The sequence below is a fragment of the Squalius cephalus genome (assembly GCF_949319135.1).
Source record: "Squalius cephalus genome assembly, chromosome: 24".
NCBI classification, from domain to species: Eukaryota; Metazoa; Chordata; class Actinopteri; order Cypriniformes; family Leuciscidae; genus Squalius; species Squalius cephalus.
In genome coordinates, this window is record NC_137145.1 from 15,331,882 (window position 1) to 15,359,395 (window position 27,514).

The window sequence follows — 27,514 nt, forward strand, 5'->3', positions numbered from 1 at the left end:
GTCTTTTAAAAGGTCATGTGGATATCATATCACACAAATACCAGATTCTTAAAAACACCCTATAAAAGACTTGGCTGAATTAATATTCAAAATATCAGAATATAATAGTTTTAAATGGTTGGCTCTGTTGTCTGTTGGAGTATGAGCCCACAGGTGAGGATGTGTTTGCAGTGCACAGTATTGTGTTTTGTCCTCATAAATCAGGTATGTCCATTTAATGCACAGTGCTATCACTTTTGTGTTTAGCCATGTCCCATTAATTCATGTTTGTCCCTCTAATACACTTAAATGACATTTTTGTGTTGTATAGCAACTGTCCTTATAATATTGTTTTGTGTCATGGGCGGGGTTTAGACACCTAATTATATTTGTCCTCATAATTAAGTATATTTTCAGGTTGTTACATTATACGTTGTGTTGTGTGTAAACAAACTCTGAAGTGAAATCTGTGTTGTATGGCTCAAAACAGATTTTTTGATACCCTCCCCATCTCTGTAGAGCAAGTGGAAATGGGTGTCCCCCTAATACACCAACAGACTGGTTTGGGCTGAAGTGTCCTTGTAATTCACAAAAACCCGTATGTGTGTGTGTGTGTGTGTGTGTGTGTGTGTGTGTGTTATATATTATTGTTAGTTTAAGTTAGTTTTGGAGTCATGAAAATGTATTTTATTTTATATTATTTTGATTTAAATTGTTATTAAAATGAATTGTAATTTATTTTAGCTTCAGTTTTTCCCAGATTATCATTATTTTATATATCAAATTATTAGTTATTTGCTGTTTAGATTTTCCCAGTTATGATCATTTTTATTTATTTATTTACATTTTTTTCGTTTTCGTTTTATGGTTTCATTAACAAGTGACTGTTGTCAATTACACAAAAGATTGGTCTACATGCTTCAAAACAAGTTTGATATGGAATTATGGGAAAGACAGATAAATATAGTGCGTTTATGTGTCGGGTTCTATTCGTGTTCCACTTTTGGGAAAGAAAGAAAAGGACGCGGGGCAAAGTAGCGGCGAAGCGTGAAGCATTAAATGCTTTTAAATTTAGGCCAGTGTTCTAAAAGCAAATGAGTGAATCATGCAGCAGTGAGGTATTAAAACAGAAACCTGATGCTGCAATGCCCAGGCAGCAGCTGCCATCAAAGCATTTGCCCGAATAGCTGTAAAACACTTTGACAGCACTGTTGACTTTGTGGCTAGGTAGATATTTTGTTTTTAAGATGCCAGAGATCAACTAAAATAGAGGGCCACCTGTTTCTTTGTAAAGGATGGCAAAAGTTGAATTGATCCCACATAAGAGGGTTTAGGTGGGTTTTACTTGTTGCCATTTTGGTAGAAGTCACGCATCGCACGGACCGAGCAGAGCGAGGGGACGCAACTCTATTTTAGTCTCTCATTCACAGTGTCTTTGTCAAACACATGATGTAAACATCTAAAACAATCATTTTCACATTCTTATTAGATGCCTTGCCTGAGTTTTCGTTGAGGCTGAAAGCGATTTGTACTTCGGGTTTATCTGCAGAGACTCGTCGAGTTGAGGTGATCATTTATTCCTAGAAAAAGAACAGATTTGGATTAAACATTGGATGTAAACCTTATATATTATTAATCTCAGAAGAATGAGATCAGCAGCCTTTCAGGGGGTCGTGAAAAGGTTTCATCATGTGCCCAAAGTTGCAATTGAAGTTAAATCCTCTTCCAAACAGCAAATGAGATCATACATCTGAATTGGTTGCACAGTGTTTCTTATGAAATCATATTTGTGTATGTTAATACTGTATTTATGCATATTTACTATATTTTATGTGCTAATGCTGTATTTTATGGCTGAACATTAAGGAAGACACAAGTCCAATGTTAACGTCATGAAAGTGTGAAAGAGGCTACAGACATAAGTTGTTGCATGGCTACTGTAACTTTACTTTGTTAAGATTAAAAGAAGATTCTCAAGAAGTTTAATTTGTTTCATATGATAATATGAGACAATAAAACCCCTTACCTGACAACAGAAACGTATTTACAGAAAACTCTCTAATACAAATCTTAAAAGAGTCGCTCAGCAAAAGGCACAGAGCTGAAGACACTCCATTGAGAAGCCTGTAGATCTTCTTGGCTGTTTATACTGTAAGAAGTCACATTAAATCAGTCATAATCCTCGTAGTGTAAAATGAGAAGCAAGAAGCAGGTTCACAAAACACAGCCAAAGGAAAGACAGATCTTCAGCAGGAGGCTGTCAGAGTGGCACTGTGATTCTGTGTGTGTGTGAGAGACGGACACCAATTAAATGGCTCAGATGGCGTGACTTTACACTAGAACAATGTCCACCTCTCCAATCAGCTTTGAGTGACCCACACATTGACAAGGTTTGATTTTCATTGTGTCCTTTGAAGATGGTTAGGGTTTGTGATTTGTAGTGTTTTTGAGCACTGATAGGTTATGTTTTTTTTTGCTTTTTGATTAGTCTTTTTTATTGCAAAACAATAATCATCTGTGCAATCATTCAGTTGTGTACATCAAATTGTTTAAAACAACAGTCACACAGAGAGAAAATATAAAAAATATAAAGATATTTATCTAAATAAGTAAAAAAAATAATACAATTAATAAAACACATTTAAAATATGTAAATAAGGCTCAGGAAACTATTTAGAAATGTCTTAATCTTTTGATTATTAATTATTAAAAGTGATTATTCTAAATACATATATAGACATAGGCATATATATATATATATATATATATATATATATATATATATTAAAGTTGTATATTAAAAGTGATATGTATGTATGTATGTATGCATGTATATATATATATATATATATATATATATATATGAACATTCTGTTATCATTTACTCACCCTCAAGTTGTTCTAAACCTGTATACATTTCTTTCTTCTGCTGACCACACAAGCAGATATTTTAAAAAGTATGGCCTCACTGACCATCAACTGTTTGGTTACTGACATTTTTCAAAATATATTATTTTGTGTTCAGCAGAAGAAAGAAATTCATACAGGTTGAAACAACTTGAGGGTGAGTAAACTATGGCACATTTATTTTTATTTTTGGGTGCTCCATTTAAAGCTAGATAGTACACCACTAGCCTAGCTAACTATCTAATGATATCTAATAGAAAAGCTATCTAACAAGATGTATGCATTTTGTTTGTCTTTTGTGTTATGTAGGCCTATGATTTTGCATCTAACATAATAGGCTACATAATATCGTAAATGTGGTATTTTAATAAATAAATAAAAAGCTTCGCAAATTGCTGGAAATTATCAGTCATTTTGATCGCGAAATCATTTATGATTAATGAATATTAAATAGCTTGCGTTTTCCAGATTTTCTTCTGGGTGGACACTTTATCGGCGCTCCACTATCTCGCCTATCTGGATCAGCAATCCGTGTTTCTGCTCTCTGCTGCTGCGCCTGTTCTTTCTTAGCTGCATGCTTCCAGTGCGCTGCAGCCTCACCCTGCATCAATCTAATATCCACCTTATCTGGTCCAAATGGCTCTTCACGTCCCCAAAGCCCCGGGCTTTGCCCAGATGTTAAAGGATGGTGCAAAGGTAGGGCTGCTGAAACCGTGTTTTGCTCGTATTGTGTTGTTTTTAAGAGCACACGCAGTGACTTCCCATAGATGTTTCTAGAACACGGGCCTCATGCCGTCCAACTACCGGTAAAACTACCAGACGCTTGAGACTTCAACTGAATATTAACGTTTTGTACAAGGTCGTTAATAACATTAGGTCTTTATGAATTATCGAAGGTTAGATAGTGAAAGGGTTCCGTTAGAAAGTAAATGATGTATGAAGTTAGCATGTTAGCTGAAAACATGTGCCACTGACAGACACTCCTCACACTTCCATCACTCTTTCAATTGGCTTGTAATCATACAGTGTTAGAAAAGGAAAGTGCTTTTGTTAAACGTCAGAATTACAACACTATTTATTTAAAATCTACAATTTTATTTATTTATTATGCCGTTTTGTGCGGTTCCTCATTTATCTGCGTATTCGTTTGTTGATATGCTGATCATTTAACGCAGATCATTTAACTTAGTTATTGTATTTAGCACAATAACTTGTTTTTAAAAATTCAGCTTTTGCAATTAATTAACTTTTGTAAAGATTTAGATTTTAAATATTTAGCGTTTGAGATTAAATTATATATTTTAGATTTTCACATCTATAGTTCTGACATATGTAGCTTTGATGAGCATCAGTATATCCGATATCAAAAATACTATTCTTTATGATACATCCATTTTGTTGTCTTTGAATGATATAGTAAGGGTGTGCAAATTATTATATATATTTTTTTTTTAGAAATCATAAACTTCATTATAAAATTACTGCACAATGAAAGCAAATTTGGCCCCCATTTTTTATTATGTTATACATTATGAAAATATGAACTTGAATGGCTGATCTGTCACTGCCTAGTATTTAATTTTGTATTTACATTTAAATAGTTTTAAAAAAGTAAATCAGGTTGTGTGTTACTCAATTTTGTATTTTAAACCACTAACAAACCCTACGTTTTATATTTTCAAAATATGAAATTACTTGTTTGTTCTTCACAATCAGCACTATTCGGGTCTTGAAGAGGCTGTTTACAGGAACATCCAGGCATGCAAGGAACTGGCACAGACCACAAGAACTGCATATGGACCCAATGGTGAGGCTAATTTGTTTGTTTAATGTGATGTCTTGGACCTTTTTTATGTGAAACTACTGGATTCTGACTGGACTGTGCATGTTCATTTAATTCTGTACAGGTATGAACAAAATGGTCATCAACCACTTGGAGAAACTCTTTGTCACAAATGACGCTGCCACTATTCTGAGAGAGCTGGAGGTAAATATTAGTAATTGTGATAAACTCATTAATTGAAGGTGCAGTAAGTGATTTCTGAGAAACGCTGTTGAAAGTGGATCGGACAGAGCTAGGGCTTGGCGATAAACAATATCATATCGATGATAATAAGCTCTGGATATTTTTTTACTCGATATGGATTAATCTAACAGCCCATCACAGCAGAAATAAATGCGACAACATTTCTATGTGTCTGTGTGAATGAATGGCGCGGTTTTGTCTGATACACAATCTCACACACACCAGTGTTTTCTGCATCTGCCGTCTCAATAGATAGATTTACGATGACGTCACATTTCTCCCGCAACTCCTTACGGCGCCATCTTGTGTGTCAAACGTTTGTGTTACGGAGCATGATGATATTGTGTATCGTCAATTAAACTGGGCATTATTCTGATCATGAAAATCATACGATTATTCTCCGTTTGGCTGGAGTTAATGTTCAGTGCTGCTCTTGTGAACATTTAGAGGTTTTGTGCTCTGGAGATGTGACACTTTATCTAATAATTTCCAAGATGGGCTAGCTAAATGCGCTAGCTCTCATCGGCTGTCAAATCGCTGTACCCAGGCGGCTACTATCGACACAGCCCTTGAGAGGTGTTGGCTGGGCAGAAGCACACTCTGACGATTGTCCACCTTCATCACTTTCTCTGTGGCCACATCAGCTGGTCGAGGCAGAGGCTACACCTGGAGCACATCGCTCCGTGCCTCTGCTCTCCATCTCTCTCCTACACTAAATTAGTTCGGAGCGTTGTGTTGTTGTTAGGGATGCAAATTATCGATTAATTAATTAATCATTAATTGATTGACCTTATCGATCGATTAACGATTAACTGATAAGCGGCTATTTTCCTGAGAATGTAAATTTCTCACGGTATCAATAGTGTCTTTAACATAAAAATCTAAATATTGCTTATAGGCTATTGAATAAAAATGCATGTTATATTGCTCAGTTGATGTTTTATTGTAACAGTTGGGATAATGGCATTTATGTAGTTTAACAAAATAAATTATCTACAGAAAATTAAAATAGCCTACATTAAAAATAATTGTGCACTGGCTCACCTGTTGCATGTGAAACATTAAGCAACATAAAATAAAGTTTAAATAAAAATCTACATGGGTAGGCTTAGCCTACAATATTAAGCCTACATATAATAATCTATCTGGTAAACTACTTGAATGAAAAACTTGAAACATTAGCAGCAGCAGCACGTTATCTTTAACATCTCTAACGTAACGTTAGCCTAGCTTCTAGCTGAGTTGCAGTTTGACAAGAGTACAGTTTGACAAAAGCACAATGTTGTGTTTTACACAAATATAAGTAGGCTAAACACTTTGCAGTTTTAATGATGTCCTGTATGAACAAAATGGAGTTTCCACTGTTCGATCGCGCCCGCGTCTCTCTCTCTCTGACACACACACACACACACACACACACACATTCCAGCATTGCGCAATCTTGACATTGCAGCGTGTGCATTATCCTGCGTTCACACCAAACGCGAATAGAGCGTCAAATTCGCGCATATCGCGTCTAGTTCGACGCTTGAACATTTTGAATCCATTTGCGCGTCCAAAGCGAATAGGACGCGCGTATAAAGCGAGCGTTTAAAGCGAAATAGCACCAAACTATAACGTTACACACTGACCTGACGTTAAATCTTTGTCTGGAGCTGAAGCTTTTCATCGACCTTCTCAAAATAAAATGATTAATATAACCCTCCAATGCATAGTTAAGGCCCTTTTGGTGACTTTGAGATGATATATAATCTTTCTGTCTCCAAAAATCATCAATTGTCTCCTGTGAAATGTCTCCTACTGTGACAGCTGCCATGGCGCCTGTTACCGAATGTTGACTGTTTGTCCGAGTGAGTGGAGGGGGCGTGGCTTAGCCATAGGTCAATTAGCCGACAATTAATTTAATTTAATCGAGTAAATTCTTGTCGACAATTAATCGATAATTGATTAACCGTTTCCATCCCTAGTTGTTGTTGTTGTTTTTTTACCCAGATGGTGTTGTCTTGACACCGAGTCTAAATGTACCGTATAATAAGGGCTGTGCAGATATCAGCCGCCTGGCTACAGCGATGTGAACCGTCAATGCAGGGCTCCAGACTAACTTTTCCACGAGGGAGAGAGAGCAAGACAAGACAGCGCTTAGTTTGGAGACGGTGAAGCCTTGTTTACACTTTCGCCTGTCACAAGCGCAGCAGTTCATCTACATTACTCACCGATCAAATAAGACTTTGGCGGGACAAAAATTCACTTTGGCGGGCGCTAAAACAAGTTCAATGCAGGAGAATTCATGCGTTAATATAACTGAGTAGTACATGACCATGCACTCGCACAAATGCGACCACATAAAATTTTAACTCGCACATTCTCCAAAAATAGTCACAGTCTGGAACCCTGCAATGTGACAATGTGAGCTAGCATCAGGTTTGGAGGAATTTGTCATCGTTATCTCAACACAAAAGAGTCAAAAATACTTGGGTAAATGAAAAGGCGGTACATGAGCATGACAGCTTTGACACACAACATGGCGGCGCGACGCAGAGGATAATGGGTAATTCGAGAAACGGAAACCCATCTATATATGAGGACATGAACTTCATTTCCAGAGACGCTTTGTGTCACTTCACAAGCTTTTCACCCTTTCATTTGAGAAAAACTTGCATCAGATTCACTCTTAAACTAAAGCTGTTCATGACAAACCGTCAAAAATAAAAAAATTGGTTTAGCTTCAAGAAATTATGATAGAAATATATAATTACTGTATACTAAAATTTACTTCTAAAAGTACATAATAGACCTAAGCGGGAAGGCCTGAAAACAGACACAGAGGTTGCATTGTTTTTGCACCATATGTGAGTAACATCAGTTTGTTTCACAGAACAGAGATATGCTGTTGTAATGTTAGCTATAGTAACAGGTCAGTTGTCCAGAGCTGGAGTGCTGCTTGCGACTAACAAACTCTTGCTTGAGTATACTCTTGTGTACAGTTTATTTTTAGTTCTTCCTTGTCGTTCGTTTTGCTTTTTTGCGAAGCATTATTTTGTTTTGCTGCACCTATGATAAAGAGACATCCACTCTTGCATTGCATGTTCATGCATTTTGGGGGCGGAGCAATGAAGAAAGGGTTTGTTTGGGTTGATTTCAAATGTCATAGTGTTTCTCAGAAATCACTTACTGTACCTTTAATGCTTATAATTTGGAAGAATATCTCCATTTATTGTGTCTATTTTTCCCTCCTCCAAGGTTCAGCACCCAGCAGCCAAAATGATCGTGATGGCATCCCACATGCAAGAGCAGGAAGTAGGCGATGGCACAAACTTTGTGTTGGTGTTTGCTGGTGCTCTGCTGGAGCTCGCAGAGGAGCTGCTGAGGATGGGCCTGTCCGTTTCAGAGGTCAGTAAACAACAGATCTAATGCAGTATGTCACTGTGCACTAATTTTCATTAATCAGAATAAATCCAATCTGATTTGAGATTCAGAAAGTTCTGTTCATAAGAAACCTAAACGTTGCAATCCGATCTGCATTACATGAATTCCAAAAAATAAAAAAGTCTGTGGGATAATGCCTCCAGAGATGATGTGAGCATAATTGTTGTTTTTGACATGATGTTATGTCTAAAAAGAAAGCTGACATTTATATCAGAAGAAAAAAAAACATCTGTTCATATGACCTAAAACGTACGGTACATCACGGTGTTGCACATGTGCTCAAGGTATTTTTGAATCTGATAGAGAAAATAGTCCGATTTAAGCGTTTACATAATTAATTTTGTCCTGCTGATTGGATCATTCCAGGTCTACACCACCCCCTTCAGTCCAATCTAACATTTTTTGGATCCAGCTCAATCAGATCAGTTTAGGTGTTTACATGAAAGCTTTACAGTCCAATTGAGCCATCAATCCAATTATAAAATGATTATGCGGGTGCATGTAAACGTAGCTACTGTCAGGATCGAGGTTTTCATTATCTTTTAAACTAGTTTAAGAAATCTTTTAAAAATTAAATAGTGTATTTTGATAGTCTTGGCAAATTCCCAAAGTTTGGTTCTCACAATAAAAATAATGCTTTTTTTCTTTTTCTTTTAGAACTTTAAATTTTTTCATAATGTGTCGACCTTGCAAGTTAATGCCAAGTTGTGAACTAATATATCATTTATTTGCATTATAGGTAGTTTATTTGCCTGAGCTGATGATTATGTTGATTATTTATCCCAGGTGATTGAGGGCTATGAGATGGCATGTAAGAAAGCTCTGGAAATTCTGCCTGATTGCGTCTGCTCGTCTGCTAAGAACCTGCACGATCTGGAAGAGGCCACGGCCATGATCCGCTCAGCTGTCATGAGCAAACAGTACGGCAACGAGGACTTCCTGGCCAACCTCATTGCACAGGCCTGTGGTAAGGCATGAGTTCTTTGGGAAAGTTAATTTCAAAAGTGAATTTTGTGATATAATTTTAGGGGTCGTTTTAATTGTATTATTTATTTTACAGTGTCTATATTCCCTGAGTCTGGCAATTTCAATGTTGATAATGTAAGAGTGTGCAAGATTTTGGTAAGTATAAAGTTTAATAAATAAAATTTAGGCCATTGCTTTAAACTAAATGATTCCTGTGGGTCTGTGGTGCCTGTGGGTCAGTTACATTGTTTTTTTGTATTTTTTGTAGGGCTGTGGACTGAACTCTTCTACTATGCTTCATGGGATGGTATTTAAGAAAGAGACCGAAGGAGACCTCACATCAGTGAAAGACGCAAAGATAGCAGTGTTCTCCTGTCCGTTTGACTGCATGACTACTGAAACCAAGGTAGAAAAAAGCTAATTGAATTAGATTAAATGTCTTTATACTGTCTACCTTGTGTCTCTATGGCTGGACAGTATTTTTTTTTTGTGTGATGTTCAAAAAAGAGCAATAAATCACATTCTCCTTTTTTATTTATTGCTGTTCGGGCTTTCTTCCTTCAATATTTCTTTCTGATGTTTCATAGGGCACAGTACTTATAAAGAACGCAGAGGAGCTCATGAATTTCAGTAAAGGAGAGGAGGACCTGATGGAGCTCCAGGTGAAGACTATTGCTGATTCAGGGGCCAATGTGATTGTGACAGGAGGCAAAATTGCTGATATGGCCCTTCATTACGCCAACAAGTACAAGCTCATGGTGGTCAGGTGAGAGAGAGGAAAATCCCTCCCTTTTTTGTGCAGCTTGATTCAGCATTTTTGGCTTTTTAAATGAGAATGTAGCTATATGTCTGATATTTATGAACGCTGTTCGTTCTTCACCAAGGCTGAATTCAAAATGGGACCTCAGAAGACTATGTAAAACTGTCGGAGCCACTGCGTTGCCCAGATTGGTGAGTTCATCTTGATTTTCCAGGCTGGATTAGAGCTCTACTTCTCTAGTGCCACTTTGTGTTAAGCTGCTTTGAAACAATCTACATTGTTAAAAGCGCTATATAAATGAAGATGACTTGACTTGACTTAAAGCAGTGAGTTGGTGATAAGCCAGTTCGCATCATTATGTTCGCTCTGTGTCAGTGTCTCTGTTGTTAATTTTTCGTCTGGACAATCAGACTCCGCCGACTCCAGAAGAGATGGGACGCTGTGACAGTGTTTACCTGTCCGAGGTTGGAGATACGCAGGTCGTGGTTTTCAAACATGGTAAGAAAAGACTGGAGTAATGATGCTGAAAATTCTGCTTTACCATCTCAGGAATAAATTACATTTTAACATATATTAAAATAGAGAACCGTTATTTCAAATGTTTACTGTATTTCTGATTAAATAAATGCAGCCTTGGGGTGAAATGAGTCACTCACAGAGACTTGTTTTCTTGGCACTCTGTAGCTTGATTAGCAAATTTTGCTTTGTAAATATTGTTGTTTGGTCTGGGAGTGACGTATCCAGACAGCTCATGCCATCTCGCTCCTATTTCTAGATAAAGATGATGGAGCCATCTCTACTTTAGTAATTCGTGGGTCCACAGACAACCTGATGGACGACATTGAGCGTGCCATCGATGATGGTGTTAACACCTTTAAAGTCCTTGTCAGGGTGAGCTAGTTTAAAAATCCACCACTAATCCAATCCACTTCTAACTAAATCATGAAAAAAATGTGACACTAACAGAACTATGTCCCCTCAGGATGCGCGTCTTTGTCCAGGTGCCGGTGCCACTGAAATTGAGCTTGCGAAACACCTCACCTCCTATGGAGAAGTAAGTAAATGAATCTAATTTCCTTTTGCTGTTGGCACACCTTAAACAGTGTAAATCATTTGAAAATGTCCTCTAAAGTCTTGCCCAGGCCTGGAGCAGTACGCCATCAAGAAGTTTGCAGAGGCGTTTGAAGCAGTGCCCCGTTCTCTGGCTGAAAACTCTGGCGTGAAGGGCAATGAGCTGATCTCCAAACTCTACGCCACACACCATGAGGGCAACAAGAACTATGGCTTTGATATTGAGGTGAGGGGCACGCAGCAAACGCTTGCTTTGTAAGGGCTACAAGTAGAAACAGCAATTGGAGAAGAGAAGCTATTTATAATTTAGAGGCAGCAATCCTGAAATAAAGAAGGTTCCTAAATCATGCATTTTAAATAATACATTTCAAAGTCTTGAATTCAGGTTTTATACAATTTAAGGCTACAAAAAGTCTTAAATATCTTAAATGGTGTAAGAATAGTCTTAATTATCATTTCAATAGGTCTTAAATCTGGGGACAGAAAAATGCTAATCACCTTATGGTTTAATTTGAATATTAAACTTCAAAAGGCGATGATTTACTTGAGCGCTGAGTCGTTTCAATGTAAAAATGCGGCGCTGTTATGCATTTTACAGGCTTGTAGTTTCACAGCGGTTCGCAATTAATGAATTCCACACATTTATGCAAGGCGATTGCTTATGATATACTGTTGATGAATTATGGCAATGTTTTTCTTAAGGTGTTTGTAATTATGTTTATATCATACCTGCAAACTTGTCACATTTCTAAAAATGTATCTAGAATAAATGTATCATTTTGAACTCATCCCTTTTCATAAAAATGGTTCAAAGGCTGAAATGTAAGGTTCTATCATTTTATAAAACTTTTTATTTGAACTTGTATTGTGTTATCATAGACGTTGCTCTATCCTGGCCATACGGTAATAATTTTATTTGTGCAGGTCTTAAAAAAGGTCTTAAGCCTTCAATTAGATTTAAAAAAATCTGCTAAGATCCTGTTAATATGTTATTCTATGTACTTTTTAAACCATTTAGGGAGAGGGGCCTGCGGTGAAGGACATGCTGGAAGCCGGTATCCTCGACCCATACCTGGTGAAGCACTGGGGCATCAAGTTGGCCACAAACGCAGCCATCACCATCCTCCGTGTGGATCAGGTTAGTGCTTCACTTTACAACTGTTTGCATATCATTCAGTTTCTTATTCCATCCATATTTATCAATTCAGGTGCTTTGTTAGCCTGTTTTTTTGGGGGGGATTATAATGTGATGTGTGTATGCCAGATCATTATGGCAAAACCAGCAGGGGGACCCAGAGCCCCCAGACAGCAAGGACACTGGGACAAGGACGATTTGGACGAACCAGAAAAATTTGATACACATCATTGATAAGAAATCAAAATAATAGCAAAGGTGCACAAACTAAAGCCACTGTTTGGAGTGATTAACCACTGGAGTGAACCGGGATGCATGAGCACTGTGTGGAAATTCACCTTGAATTTGTTGTTGAAATAAGTTTAGCCTGACTGCAGTCTTTACATCACAGATAACAGTTATGCTGTTTTAATTTGTATTAACACTTTGATAAATATTAATTCAGATGGTTTTTATCCTAGAACATTTTAAATGGATAATTTCATCCTGAAAACCAAGAGATAATGATTGGACTGAGTATAATGGTTGTTTCATAACTATCAGTTTAAGATCTAGTTTTGCACTTCACAAGCATCACTAACTTCAGTCTCTGTGACACTTTGAATGTCATCTGGGGATTTTGGTGCAGTTTACTTGCATGCCGCATGCACTAAAAACACTTTTTCCTCAGGATTTTCCCCTGCTAACGTTTGCACTAATTGACTGTCTTTACTCGTGTCTTTTAAGTGTCTGATTATGTCTGCTGCTCCTCCACAGATTATAATGGCCAAGCCGGCTGGTGGACCCAAAGCTCCACAAGGAAAGAAGGACTGGGATGAGGATGACTGATGTCACTACCCTGTGTGTCTCTCTGTCATCGTCTTAGCTTTTCAAGTGTTATGTATTTAATATCTTGCCCCATTCTTTTTGTATTTTTTTTTTTTTTTAGAAGCCATCCACATTAACAATGAGTGGCTCTGAGCTGTTTTTCTTGTCCCAATAAAGGCACTTGAGCTGTCAGCATCCTTGGCATTTCTTTTAAATAATTCTTGGTGTATAAAAAAAATGCAGTGTAATTGCAACAGTTTAAAATTCTTGAAAATTAGTTATTATATTCATCCAGTTAAATTAACACTATGCCTCTATATAGTAATGGGAGTCCTTGCAGCACTATTTTTGTGCAGATTGGATTATTATTGTGCTGAGTTTCAATCCTTTCCCCAAAAAATATTGGGCAGGTTTCTCAGACAGGGTTTAAATTAAGCCAGGATTAAGCCTTAGTTCAATTAGGAAATGTAAGTACCTTTTATAAATGTAAAAAAAAAAAAAAAGCACTAGTGTGAGTGGTTCGTGGAGGTCTGGTTATATCAAAGTCTACAGATATAGACAGATTTGCTAATTGTTAAGTTGGCGCACACTAATTATTTTATATTTGTAGTGAATTAAATTTTTATGTAATTTATAGATATGTGTTTGCTAACTGTTATTGGGGTGCCAATATTTAGAAATCTTAAAAAATCAGATTCATTATAGCAATGAATGCATAAAAAAGGTAATTTCAAAGACAGTATTATTAAAAATCGATTATACATCACACCTTCCAGCTAAAAATGGTTACCACAGTTAATGTTTTGCTTTAGTTCTTTAGTTTTTATGAGAAATGTTCCGAGTCTTTCTGTAATTAGGCCTACGTGTAGTGTGCAAGACTAACTGGGACTAGTCACAGCACTTACATATTGTTGCCCTGTTCTAGTTCTAGTTATTTGTAAGGCGCTTTGCTAAATTATTAAACATAAATTATTAATATTAAAAATAATTCACTTATATTGTAACTAACAAATAATAATTACATAATCAATTAAATGATTTTTATTGTGTGGAAACAATAACCGTGGCAGTATCTGGTCGTTTGTCATTATGTGCCCTTCCAGGGTGCGCGCGTTCATCGGGAGCGCTCTTGCAAGAAACAGTGGACGCGCGCTCCCGACGTGCGGTACTAATCATGGCTGCTCTCAGTAAGTCCATACCGCATAGCTGCTATGAGATAGGACACACATGGAGTACCTCATGTACGAATTCCACCCTCCAGGTGACAGCCGGTGCTCTGGAGGTCTCATTCAAGATATACGCTCCTCTGTATCTGGTGAGTGTATTTGCGCGGATCTAAACGTTAATTCACCCTGGCAAGGGCGCAGTTAGCCTGGTAGCTAAGTTACATCAGAGTCCTGCAGGACGATGCGAGCGAGGGCCCGTAACAGTTGCTAAGTTCATTATTAATAAAAACACAAAAGTATGTCTCAACCGTCGTGTTTTACATTTACTAGCATTCAAATCGTCCAGGAAAGGTCGTTAGACTGATGACATGAGATGAAGGAGAGAGAGAGAGAGAGCTGCTGAATGATACTGATCAAACTGTCAAATGCTCATTTGCGTAACTTTGTGCAAAACTTTCGCTTTCATTGTTCATTGTCTTATTGTTTAATGTTCACGTTTCCGCATTACAGTCCTCTTTGAACTATGTTGTGAATTGAAATGATGCTTGACATAGCCTACTTAATTTGATGAAAAACTGGTTTGTCTGTTAGATTTGCACAATCATTCTCCTTAAACTGAAACTGCAGATTTAAGATGAACTATTCGTTTATCAAAGCAAGGTTTAGGTTCAGATGTTTTATTTGGCCAGGATGTTCACTGTCTCACATTAAAATTTACCAATCAGATTCGTGAACGAATCGTTTTTGGAGGTTTGGATCTTTTCAATGAATCGGTTGAATCTTTCTAGCGAAATTTTGACACACTTGTTTCGGATTGATTTATTCAGTGCCTCTATCTATTGGTCCCCATCTCTAACGCTCACACCTAATCCTAATCCTAACCGTCATAGGGAGAAGCAGGGGAGTCATAATCTCATTGGGAGACAGATTTTGATGTCACACCTGCTTGAACGATTTGTTCACGAATTATGCCTTATTAAATAAACTGGTAATTAGCAACCCTGGTGCTCTGGCCCTAATAATGCTGTGCACTGATAAATCATTTATAATAAATACAGCAATATTCCATAAATCAGTTTTGATTGGCTAAATGCCACATCACATAAGTATATTTATTAATCAGGGAATGTTATCTTGTATGTACATGCCTGAATTGACTAAGCATAACTGGCTGTCAGTCTTTATAGATCTGATAGAGGGATCATCCAGTTCATAGTGGTGCAACACCTGAACTATAGGGTTGCAGTGCAGTGCTGGCATTCGATTCAGTTTCATAAAAACTATGGCTCAGTCAGTCTATCATTAGACAGTAGGTCAGTGGTATTTGGATGACAAACCACAGTGTCAGCATCTACAGAAACCAATGTGTTTGTGTAATTCCACAACAAAGGTTACAGCCGATGTCATATTGAAACTGTACTGTAGTCTATTGTGCCACATAAGCTCTCAGTGCATTCTTTTTCCTTTAAAGTTGGCATGAAACCAAAGTTGCCAGCTTCTCAAACAAGAAAAAATACTGGACGGGACTTGATTGGATGGTTGGATCATTGTCGTTTGCTATTGGTTGATCATGTGAGTGACAGGTTGTCCCGCCCTCGCGCCAGTAAACACATCATCGGAGAAGAGATGTCACTGCAAGAGGGAGAAGTCATTTTGATCAAAGATTATGAGGCCGCATGAATTTAATAAAATGATGTGAACGCATAAATCATTTATAATAAATACTGCAGTATTCCATAGAAAATACGAATTGTCCATTTTAATTTCAAGGTGACTTTAAAAGCTCAGAGTAAAATCCGAAATTTTTTTTCTGTGTTCCAGATTGCAGCCATTTTAAGGAGGAGGAAAAAAGATTATTACAAGAAAAGGCTGCTTCCTGAGATCCTGCAATCCACGTCTTTCCTGACCGCAAATGGAGGCCTCTACATTGCGTTTTTCTGCATTCTCCGGTATTCTTAACCGAATTCTGCTAACAAGCAATACTTGGAAATGTTTGCTGTCCCACGTGTACTGTTGCTGCAACAAGAGCTGTAAAGCAACCTTTGAATCCATGTCCTTATCAGCTGTTCAGAGTCTACGCTCATATTCGTCCAAATAGGATTATTAAGACCATTGACACATCAAATAAATTACGTACTGAGATAAACTTTTGGATTTATGACCGTTATTCTGCATGACCGGTTCAATGGAATGAAGCGCACTTAATTTGTGAATACATTGAAATCCCTTCTAAATGAGACAAATATTCAGCAGCGATATTATCCTCGGTTGAAAGCACGTCAGTTAGCTCTGTTGTGTAGTTTATGAATATAAATGACCTACTGTCCTTTCCATTGTTTCCTTTCTTTTTCTTCTGTTATTCAGGAAGCTGTTGGGAGGTTTCTACTCCTGGTCGGCCGGCTTTGGGGCGGCACTGCCGGCCTCATACATCGCCATTCTAATAGAGCGGAAAAGCAGGTTAGCCCTGACGTTTTCCTTTCATGCTGATAACAAATTTCATGCAAAGTTTAAACTACATTTATTACACAACTTCTGAAAAAGTAGAGAAGCTCCAGATCAAAACACAGGCAAAAAAAGAGCAGAAACAAGTGATTAAAGCAGTGCTTGTGCACGTTATAGTCTTTGGGGGATAAAGATTTCTGATTTTCTCAGCTTTTTGTTCAAAATGTTGCTTTTTTTATGAAACCCACTTTCAATTGTTGATAAAAGAATGCATGAAGCTAGAATAATACTTTTTCTTTTGTTTAAATTCTTTGTTTTGATCTGTACGCTGGTGGGGAAAGAGTTAAAGTCAGATTCTGATTGGATGTCAGTGTTTTTATCATTTATCAGCTGGAAAATTGTCCTGAAAGTGATTCCAACAATATTTTTCTGCTGTGTAATTATTGTTATAGTTGTGGTGTGGATGTATCTTTTCTCATATAATTAAAACGATTATTAAAACTTAATCGTTCTTTATTGATCATTAAAACTTTATTGTTATCGTCCTTTGTGTGACTGGGCCTTAACATCGCAAAATGGTTAGAGATCCTATGTAATTCGTCTGTGTTCTTATGCAGGAGAGGACTTCTTACAATTTACATGGCAAACCTGGTGAGATGATTCAGCATCGCTTCTTTTCAGTTCCACTGTGTTAAGTCTTCTCGACAGTTTTTTCATACTTGCTTGACCATATCCTGGCAGTTGTCAACATTGCATCTGTTATCTGTCACTTATGTTACAGTTTCTGGAAAGCTGTGATCAAAAATTGTCTGTTTCAAGGAACCCTCAGCTAATTTTGATCTAAAGTGCTCTGTGTTATTTCCAGGCAACGGAGACGATTTTTCGGATGGCTGTCACGAGGGGTCTGGTTAAGCCTATGAAACATGGAGAGGTACGTTAGTTATGTTACCGTTAATAAGATTTTTTTTTTTTTAAATAATTGAATTAATACATTTATTCAGCACAGATGCATTCAATTGATTGAAAGCAACATAAATGTTTTTAGCCTGATCACAGCGTTTTGTTTGATGTCTATCTCATATTTTCAAAATTTTTCCCCCTAGGTTCTTCTCTTCTGCTTGACTGCATCTCTCTACATGTTTTTCTTCAGGTATGTTGGTCAGCTTATTGGTTCTCAACCGTGGTTCTGGAAGACGCCAGCACTGGTTAACTCATTTATTTAACACATCTTCTCATTAGTAGAGGCTCCAAGACTGGCTGAGGTTCTCCAGGACCAGCATTAAAGGGATAGTTCACCGAAAAATGAAAATTCTGTCATTTACTCGCCCTCAAGTTGTTCCAAACCTGTATGAATTTCTTTCTTCTGCTGAACACAAAAAATATTTTGAAGAATGTTGATAACCAAACAGTTAATGGTCCCAATCGACTTCCATAGTATGGAAGAAAACTACTATGGAAGTCAGTGGAGCCCATCAAGTGTCTGGTTACTAACATTCTTCAAAATATCATCTTTTGTGTTTAGCAGAAGAAAGAACTCATACAGGTTTGGAACAACCTGAGTAAATGATGACCGTATTGTCATTTTTAGGCGAACTATCCCTTTAAGACGGACAAGCACACTCTTCAGAACGCATATATAGTTCGATTACAAACTTTGACCTTTCCCATTTCTGGTTTTATCTTCAGATGCAAAGACGGCCTGAATGGCTTTGCTTTCTCTTCCTTAAAGTAAGTTTATCATTTATACGACTTCTGTACAAACTACTTAAATTCCCAAGGATTTTCTGTTAATCCTAAGGCCCCCTAGGAAACACCCTGTTCAGAGTTTAAAGTCATGTCAGGCTGCTAAAGGAGATTATGTGTCTGGCTGTGGCAGGTTTATAGTTGGGAAGGAGGAGATCCCGACACACTCTAGCCTGGCTGAGCACGCGTACGCACAGGGTTCAGAGAGAGACGCGCAGCCACCGGATGAGAGACCAGAGCACACGCCTGCCTCCAGGGGGAGCTGCATCACAGCATTTACACGCAAACTCCTAGACTCTATGTGAGTGAGATACACACCTAGAAAACATACATTTCAAACTTGTATTCAAGACCGGTATTTTTGACTGAAAATTTTATTTAATTCTATTCGATACCGCCAAAAGTATTATATAATTAGACTATTTTTTTATATGACATAATTACTTAAAGACTTTTTAATTCATGGAAAAATTACGGGAGTAAAAAAGGATATTTAGAACTGTCAAAGTAAAATAAATTAATTGTGAACTAAGTTTACTCTTTTATCAAATGTGGTGTTATTCCTTTTTCTTTTAAATGACTTTTAGAATTTATGAGATCAGTTAATTCTATTGACCACAGTAATAAAATACAAATTAAAACCAAATCTACATGTATATTTGAGAAAATAATTTATATCATAAAAACTACATGCACACAATACCATTCAAAAGTTTGGTGTCAGTACGATTTTTGTGCTCACCAAGGCTGCATTGATATTAAAGATACATTAGAAACAGTAATATTGTGAAATGTTTACAACAATTTGAAATAACTGTTTTCTATTTTAATATATTTTAAAATGTAATTGATGCAAAGCTGAAATTTCAGCATCATTACTCCAGTCTTCAGTTTCACATGATCCTTCAGAAATCATTATAAAATACTTATTTAATGCTCAAGAATCATTTCTTCTTATCAAAGTTAAAAACAGTTGTGCTGCTAATATTTTTGTGGAAACCGTGAGGCTTTTTTTTAAGGATTATTTGGTGAATGGAAAGTTCAAAAGAACAGCATTTATTTGAATTGGAAATCTCTTACATTATAAGACTTTTCTAAATGTATTTGCTGTCACTTTTGATCAATTTAATGCATCCTTTATCAATACAAGTATTAATTTCTTTTTTTTATTTCTTTTTTTATTACTGACCACTAGGGCTGTGTATAACCAACAATGTCACGATACGATAAGCATCACGATACGATATGGATCAATTTGGAAATTTAAATTTCTTTTGAGCAGAGTTTAGTAACCGTAATATCTGTTTATTGAATAACCAGTGTTATAACAGTTGTGATAACTGGAAAAACTATTAAGTTTTTGTCATCAAAAAAACTAGTTAAATGAAATAAAACAAATTGTCAGAAAAAAGCTTAGAATGGCTCTTCCTTATGGTTTTAAAGTCTCTGCCTCAATAACTGAAATGACAATTATAGTGTCAATTATAGTGACACTGAAGCGTGTCAACAATGCTCAATGACTAAGCAAAACTTAAAACATTCCATAAAAGCAAAAACTGTAACAACTTAAATTTAACTTAGTTTTCTCAAACTCTTTTAAACACATAGTATTTAACAATTTGGTCCTAAGTGTTAGAATATCCACCAAACAAAGTCATTTCTTCACATTACGTTGAAATCATTTTTATGCAGAAACAACAATTGTTTGACAATGCTCAGGGTTAAAAACTCTCTGTGAAGGAAGAGAGTGACAGAAGAACGTCTCGCTTAACTTCATCATACAACCGGAATTGCCGTTTCTTTTCAAAATTGACTGTCGTGTTGGTATTGTGTAGCGTGGCTCACACTCGTGAAGCAATTGTCTGAAGCTATTTTTCTCGACAACACTGTATGGGTGTAAATCCTAACATATGAAGCGGATTAATGCATTTGTAATCTTTTGAGATTGATTTCAATCTTTAAAATAAATTGTAAAAAGTAGCACATATAAATACAATAGAATAAAGATAGCCTACCAATAAAGAGAAAAGTCTTTGAATAGGTCTAGCACTACAGGGTGGGCCATTTATATGGATACACCGTAATAACATGGGAATGGTTGGTGATATTAAAGTCCTGTTTGTGGCACATTAGTATATGTCATGGTCACCACCCATCTTGAGGAGTTTGCCCCCTCACATATACTAATGTGCCACAAACAGGACTTTAATATCACCAACCATTCCCATGTTATTACGGTGTATCCATATAAATGGCCCACCCTGTAGTATTCAGAAATACTACAGAAACTGAATAAAGTAATCAAATGTAAAATAACACTGGGTAGTATTTTAGTCCTGGCTAAATTAAATACATAAGTTATTAATCCAGATTCCTTAAAATTAAAGCTATCTTTTGTTGTTTTGACAACAAAAGGAATGACAGACACATATGGCTGCTGTCACTTTAAGATCTAGTGCACGGATCCTGTTTTCATTATACTGTCATATGTGTTTTATGCTTTTTCAAGACATAACCGACTGTGCTTAGAGGATACTCACCAAGACCGAAATTTTTTAGATTATTTTGCATGTTTTTGTCTGTTAAATCGATATAATCCACGAAAAATAGCTTTTGTTTCTCGCAAGCTGTTTGTGACTGAGGCGGAATTTCCCGCATTATAAGTAAGAGGCCTGCGGGAAATTATGCACAATACCCGCAATCCCGCACCGAAATTCGAGCCCTGAATTGGCTATTCAAAAGCACGACGGTATCGATATGCGCATCGTCAGGAGTTCATGATGATGTATCGTTGTATCGATATTCTGAGCACAGCCCTACTGACCACAAATACAAATATACTACCTTATGCAGTGCTGCTTTATACATTTATAATGGGAAAAAAATGGTTTTACTTCCATTTGCCACTTTGTGAGTTAATTTTTATTCCTGGTTGTTCAGTCAGCAGTCAGCTTCATTGTCATGTGTGAATGTTCCCCTGCTTCATAAGATATTGTGCATTTGCATTCATTGTGCGTGTGTTGTCCCCTTTAGATGCAAACATGGACCCAGGCATAGATGTTGCAAACACTATCAGGACAACTGCATCTCCTACTGTGTTAAAGTAAGAGTCTGAGACCACCAAACCTGCTGTCTTTCAAACCATCCATCTGTTTGTTCTGAGCATACGTGTTTAAAATGGGAGAGAGACCGAATGCGAATGCATAAACGTGTAGCATTCATCTGGGTGAAAGGCTCTGTTGAAATAGCAGTGCCCTTTGCTCGCTAACTGGCAGCTGATGTGAAGTTGCTGGATGTTTTCTGGAGAGCAGCTTCTGAGATGTTTGCTTTGTGTTTTAAAGGGTTTCATCCGGATGTTCAGCGTGGGTTACCTCATTCAGTGCTGTTTGAAGGTTCCATCAGCATTCAGACAGGCCTTCACCAAACCCTCTCGTCTGCTCTGGCTGCTCTACAACAAAGAGAACTTCCAGCTAGGAGCTTTCCTGGGATCTTTTGTCAGTATATACAAGGTACTTCATCTCCACTAAGATCCAGTGCTCGTCTTTCCTATGAGACAGCAAGATTCTCTGCAACTTGTAGGGGGGGGTTTGTTTCCTTCACCTTTCTCAGTGACATATTTTTCAGATGTGATATTTCTCTCTCTTCATCTCACTTCCATTTTATGAAAGGGCACAAGCTGTTTACTGAGATGGATGCGGAACCTGGACGACGAGCTCCATGCTCTCATAGCAGGTAAATTGTGTTTTGAAGCCCTTTCCTTTTGCACAGCCATTAGAGATTCTCAGCTCACCTTTTTCTCCATCTTATCAGGTTTTCTTGCCGGCACGTCAATGTTCTTCTACAAGAGCACCACTATCTCCATGTACCTCTTCTCTAAACTAGTGGAGGTAAGAATTATCTTGTTTTTTAGTGGTTTCAAATGAGTAGGGCTTCTCAATGATGTGTCTGGTTCAGTGTTTGCTTTTGGCTTGTCAGAGTTCTTCTGAAACCCTCTACCTCCCCAGCTCCACCTGCCTAGATCTATATATACACACATATAGATGTTTGCTTTGTGTTTTTAAAGGGTCCCCCCCACCCAATACAGTAAAACTGCACATTTTAGAGTGGCCTTTTATTGTGGCCAGCCTAAGGCACACCTGTGCAATAATCATGCTGTATAATCAGCATCTTGATATGCCACACCTGTGAGGTGGATGGATTATCTCGGCAAAGGAGAAGTGCTCACTAACACAGATTTAGACAGATTTGTGAACAATATTTGAGAGAAATAGGCCTTTTGTGTACATAGATAAAGTCATAGATCTTTAAGTTCAGCTCATGAAAAATGGGGGCAAAAAAAGTGGCGTTTATCATTTTTGTTCAGTGTATTTATTTTTATTTAAAATATAACTCAGTGTATGTGTATACATTGTTAATAATCTGTCACTGTCTTTTTAGACACTGTATTTCAAAGGGATCGAGGCAGGCAGGTTTCCTTACTTCCCTGAAGCTGACACCATAATCTATGCCATCTCCACCGCCATCTGTTTTCAAGCGGTGAGTTTAAAATGTTTTTTTTAAATCTACCTAAAAGGACCTTCTGGATATCCAAGGACAGTTTTACACCAAGGGAAAATACAAACTTCATTAAAATGCAGAAGCTGTTTGTGCCCGTGTGACTTATTGATGACTCCGTCATGAACTGAATGAGAATCACGCCAAGTGCGGTTTAAATTAAAGTAAGGCAAAAATAGGTTTGCCAGGTTTTAAATTACAAAGCAATAAATTCAAGACAATTTCAAAAACCTACTGGAAACATGCCCATAGTTCATGTGATTTATTTTGAAATAATTTTGTTTGATATGTCCTGGATGGATCTGATTAGGCGGTCATGGAAGTGCAAAATCTGAGACCATCATACTGGAAGTTTCTACTGCGGTTGACAAAGGGCAGGTGAGTATTAATGGAAAATCTGATTGATTATCAAGTCCCATTATGCATATGAATTGTTGAACAAACAAAGTTATGATTTCTTTGTCCAGGTTTGCTCTGATGAACAGAAAAGTGCTTGATGTTTTCGGGACCGAGGCTTCCAGACAGTTTGGTGACTACAGGCCTAAACTTGACCCCAGATACGTGCTGTGTCCCATCGACATGGACGTGCAGTTGGGCTGACAGACCCGTGGATACCTGTGAGATGTCTTCACATAGACCAACAATGACACGAAGGCACGGAAAGCTCTTGCACACAATCTCTCTGTCTTACATTCTCTCGGCCTGGCGCTCATTAAATGTGAAGTGAAAGTGTAAAGGCAGTTATACGTTTACGTTAATGTGGATCTGAAACATTTTGCAATGTAATTACCGCAGGCAAGATGTGACCTCTCTGTACGCACATTATAAGCATTTGAAGATGATTTGAGGTTTATAGGATAATGGTGGCTTATTGGATTCTCAAGGGCAGAATGACAGACCAGGAATGTGCTCACACTAACTCAGCAATTCCTGAACTCTTTGGGATTTGACCTGCAACCTCTGTGTTTTTTAGTCTGTAGCATTAACTAATCGGCTTTGAGAATATAAAATGATTTTAATTTTTTTTCGTTAGGAAAATTCAGACTGTTGTTTACAGCACAACGTCGGCCATCTTAAAAGGTGATGCTGGATTATTTTTGGTCATTGTCATTTCAAATCCTACCAAAAACGATCAAATCTGTAATTAACTGTCTGCCATAGTCAGGAAATGCGGGTTCAGCCAATGTAAAAAGATCTTGCTGACATCAGGGTTGTGTTTGATCTCTTCTGTCTTTAGCGTGCACTTAATTCTTGTACAGATAATTTGAGACCTTCTGGTAAGTAGAGGCTTTTATGGAATGTTATTAGTACAGAACTACACATTTACTACCCACCTTTTATTGCAGATTTATTATTTGCAAATATTCTTTCAGGAGAGATAAGAAGATTAAAACTCATCTTAATGGACTTTCACCTTCATTTTCAGTAGCAAATATTTTTTTTTAATTAATAATAATATAGTGTAAAATCTGACAATATAATCGCAGTATTGCTGTGTTTTTGAAATGTAATTTATGTAAAAAGAAAAAAAGAAAGCCTTATGTCTTTGATGTTTGTATAAAAGCAAAAGCTTTTATATTAAAAAATGTTCAGATGAAATAAGGTCTAGTGTTTTATTTAGCTATATATATATATATATATATATACACACGCGCACATGTACACACAGTGCCTGTCAAAAGTTTGGCAACATTACAATTTTTTTATGTTTTGAGAGAAGTCTCTGCTGCTCAACAAGGCTGCATTTATTTAATCAAAAATACAGTGAAATATTACAAAATAATATATTTTTACGGTTGTGAAACGGTGGAAATGGTGATACTTTTTTCAGGATTCTTTGATGAATAGAAAGTTCAATGAATAACAATTATTTTGCATTTATTAAAAAACAGAAAATCTTTTGTGACATTATAAATGTCTTCACTGTCACTTTTGATCAATTTAATGCATCCCTGATGAATAAAAGTAGGGATGTTTGAATGGTATCATTATTTCCACAAAAAATGTTAAGGAACAATAACTGTTTTCAACATTGATAATAATAAATGTTTCTTGAGCAGCAAATGATTTCTGAAGGATCATGTGACACTGAAGACTGGAGTAATGATGCTGAAAATTCAGCTTTGCATCAAAGGAATAAATCACATTTTAAAATGTATTCAAATATACATCATTTCTTTTAAATTGTAATATTATTTCACAATATGACTGGCTAATAAATATATAATTATGACTAATAATCACTTTTTCTTCATGTTGTCTTCTTAAAGATTGGTTTGATAGTTTAACATGCTATTTAGATGAGTGATACATTGAAGAAAAACAAAAAACAAAACTATATATAACCGATTTGTTCAAACGTCCACTGGAGGGCGATGTTATACTCCGTTTAAATCGCAGATCATCCCATATTTGAATCCATGAGTGCACTTAATTTAAAAACATTTGCAAGACTAATATAGGTGTTTATTTGTAAACAGAGATTATAATATTAGTATCTTTATTTCTAGTAGTAGACCAACTTAATACTGAAACTTTGTTTATTTGCATCCTTTTTTTAAATATATATATATATTTTCATTGTATCTTAAATTATGGCCCTGGATGATAAAATTCAGTAATTGTCCATCGAGGAGAGGCTCTGAATCTTCTCAGTGTTGCACTTTGTATTCAGTTCACATGATCCTCCTGACGCAGCAGAAATTGTCTTCGAAATGGTTACAAATTGCTTTGTTTTGTCCTCTCACTTTCACATTGTCTTTATTTACAGACAAGCATTTGTGTCCGTGCTTCTCGACTTTCTGTCCAGTCTCCGGCCCTCTGAGCGGCCCAGTGTGAGAGTCATGTCTAGTCCTGAGAGAGGATCTGTTCATGCCTGTTCATGAACAATGATTCATTTGAACTGGCGGATAAGTGAAAACTCAGAACGCTCAAAAAAGACATTTGACCTCTACATGTATATATTTGCCAGACTATACTGCAGCTCACTGATAAAATGCACTGTACGTTTTGGAATCAAACCAGTGACCTTGACGTTGCTGATGTCATGCTTATAAGTTGAGCTACTGTATGTAAATTAAACGGCGTTCTTCTTTCTTGATAAATGAATAACATTTTCATCTCTGCTCTGTTGATGGAAAAGGGATGGAATTATGTGTGAGATGCCTTTAAGACTGTCCTTACCGCATCTCCAAGGAGAAATATTAATTTGATCTCCGATTTCTGGTGACGATTCTCATTTTCACGGTTATTTCTTAACCAGAGAAAGAGCTGAAGGACAGATATCCATGCCGTGGTCTCAAAACCGTGCGAACGCAAACTTCTAGAGCAAATCTACGCATTAATGTGCGACGCAAATGGGAGAGCCGTCTTTAATTGTGCCAGTATTTTTGCAGTGACCTTCAGCACAGATGTAGCAAACTTTCTCTTGATTCACGTCCTTCATGCTGAGATTTCCCACAGGGCCCTTTAAAAATAACTGGTTGATCTAGAAGTTTCGGTGAGCACTTTTCAGGTGCTGGCCAATCAATCACTTTCAGCTGTCTCCATGGCAACTGAATCTCATCAAACAGTCTGAAGGATGAGAGTGTGAATGTGTGCGGCCAGAGTGTGCATTTATTGAACATCATCCATATACTGTACATGCAGCAGCTGAGCATTCCTCAAAATGTACAAAAAGCTGCAACGTTTCTACAAGGTTACTAGGAGGGCTGCAAACTCTCTTTGTCTCAGTTCCAGTGCTGTCTCTCTTCTTCACACTTGTCTGGGACCTGATCCAGATGAATCGAACCCAGGTGCAATGTCAAGCTGTCATGTTTGTTAGAAACCGGTGAGAGGTGTGTGTGTGTGTGTGGTTAGCCTCAGATGCACACCTAATCATGGCATGTCCTTTCTTGCCTGTGCCTCCAGGTTGTCAGGATCCATGGCAGAATGAGGCCACACAAATGCTCTGATCAAAGTGATGCGGTTATGTCTGCTTGCTGTTGTATTGATGTCAGAGAAGTCGTCTTGTGTTGTCGCTACACTTTGGATTGATTTGGCTTGAGAATATTTTACCAGCTTTAACCGTCGCAGAAGAGCGGTTGGCTGACCTGCAGGGATTTTATGGACCGGCAGACAAAATCTATAATAAAATCTAATCTACTTAAGCCTATTTTAACACATTTATTAAATGAGACCCGGGATGTTAATGAGTCTGGCAGGTATCGAGTGAGGAATACTCCAGGCAGACTGCTGAGGAGATTAATACTACTCACCACATTCATTAACTCATAATCCCCTCCTCATTGAAAGTCTGTTTTGTAAAAAGTAATGGGGCATTTTGCATGGCAGCTTATTTGATTTTAAAATCAGGCAGAGGAAAGCCAATGTTATTGTAGAAGTATTTGGAGATTATTATACAGTGCCCTCCATAAGTATTGGGACGTTAATGGGTTAGTTCACCCAAAATTGAGAATTCTGTCATTAATTACTCACCCTCATGTTGTTCCAAACACATAACGATTTCATTGAGGAATTTTTCCTTCAATATG

General features: G+C 37.2%; 3 protein-coding genes across 5 annotated transcripts in view; 2 read left to right on the forward strand and 1 right to left on the reverse strand.

The window, feature by feature from the left end:
* Positions 1 to 2,292, reverse strand: part of map3k7cl (map3k7 C-terminal like) — a 40,963-nt gene extending 38,671 nt beyond the window's left edge. Inside the window, exons 1-2 of the mRNA XM_079860614.1 lie at positions 2,006 to 2,292; positions 1,478 to 1,559 (exon numbers count right to left, since the gene is read on the reverse strand). Coding sequence (XP_079716740.1) covers positions 1,478 to 1,553 — 76 coding nt within the window. The 5' untranslated portion in view covers positions 1,554 to 1,559; positions 2,006 to 2,292. The remainder of the gene's footprint in view (positions 1 to 1,477; positions 1,560 to 2,005) is intronic.
* cct8 (chaperonin containing TCP1, subunit 8 (theta)) overlaps positions 1 to 13,269 on the forward strand; it is a 48,191-nt gene extending 34,922 nt beyond the window's left edge. For 2 of the 3 annotated variants that reach the window (XM_079860610.1, XM_079860611.1), the window contains exons 2-16: positions 3,355 to 3,582; positions 4,603 to 4,693; positions 4,794 to 4,873; positions 8,153 to 8,302; positions 9,125 to 9,305; positions 9,399 to 9,460; positions 9,573 to 9,710; positions 9,892 to 10,070; positions 10,189 to 10,255; positions 10,475 to 10,562; positions 10,840 to 10,955; positions 11,047 to 11,118; positions 11,197 to 11,361; positions 12,154 to 12,273; positions 13,027 to 13,269. In XM_079860610.1, the coding sequence (XP_079716736.1) occupies positions 3,523 to 3,582; positions 4,603 to 4,693; positions 4,794 to 4,873; positions 8,153 to 8,302; positions 9,125 to 9,305; positions 9,399 to 9,460; positions 9,573 to 9,710; positions 9,892 to 10,070; positions 10,189 to 10,255; positions 10,475 to 10,562; positions 10,840 to 10,955; positions 11,047 to 11,118; positions 11,197 to 11,361; positions 12,154 to 12,273; positions 13,027 to 13,098 (1,641 nt within the window). In that variant the 5' untranslated portion in view covers positions 3,355 to 3,522 and the 3' untranslated portion in view covers positions 13,099 to 13,269. Of the gene's footprint in view, positions 1 to 3,354; positions 3,583 to 4,602; positions 4,694 to 4,793; positions 4,874 to 8,152; positions 8,303 to 9,124; positions 9,306 to 9,398; positions 9,461 to 9,572; positions 9,711 to 9,891; positions 10,071 to 10,188; positions 10,256 to 10,474; positions 10,563 to 10,839; positions 10,956 to 11,046; positions 11,119 to 11,196; positions 11,362 to 12,153; positions 12,274 to 12,399; positions 12,529 to 13,026 lie in introns of those variants that run through there. The other variant, XM_079860609.1, reaches the window with a different exon arrangement.
* Positions 13,270 to 14,172: 903 nt separating this feature from the next.
* tmem135 (transmembrane protein 135) lies at positions 14,173 to 24,584 on the forward strand. Its single transcript, XM_079860963.1, has 15 exons — positions 14,173 to 14,392; positions 16,065 to 16,192; positions 16,608 to 16,700; positions 17,303 to 17,336; positions 17,551 to 17,616; positions 17,789 to 17,835; positions 18,372 to 18,413; positions 18,562 to 18,729; positions 21,462 to 21,531; positions 21,770 to 21,937; positions 22,097 to 22,160; positions 22,239 to 22,315; positions 22,866 to 22,964; positions 23,293 to 23,360; positions 23,450 to 24,584. The coding sequence occupies exons 1-15, from the start codon at positions 14,252 to 14,254 to the stop codon at positions 23,580 to 23,582; spliced, it is 1,398 nt and encodes a 465-aa protein (XP_079717089.1). The 5' UTR covers positions 14,173 to 14,251; the 3' UTR covers positions 23,583 to 24,584.
* Positions 24,585 to 27,514: the final 2,930 nt, after the last annotated feature.

Excerpts from the sequence above, each read along its gene's own strand:
- tmem135 (XM_079860963.1), top strand. The coding sequence starts at position 14,252 with ATGGCTGCTCTCAGTAAGTCCATACCGCATAGCTGCTATGAGATAGGA. Across the intron at positions 14,393-16,064 it reads TATACGCTCCTCTGTATCTG|ATTGCAGCCATTTTAAGGAG; the intron begins GTGAGTGTATTT and ends TCTGTGTTCCAG. Across the intron at positions 16,193-16,607 it reads GCGTTTTTCTGCATTCTCCG|GAAGCTGTTGGGAGGTTTCT; the intron begins GTATTCTTAACC and ends TCTGTTATTCAG.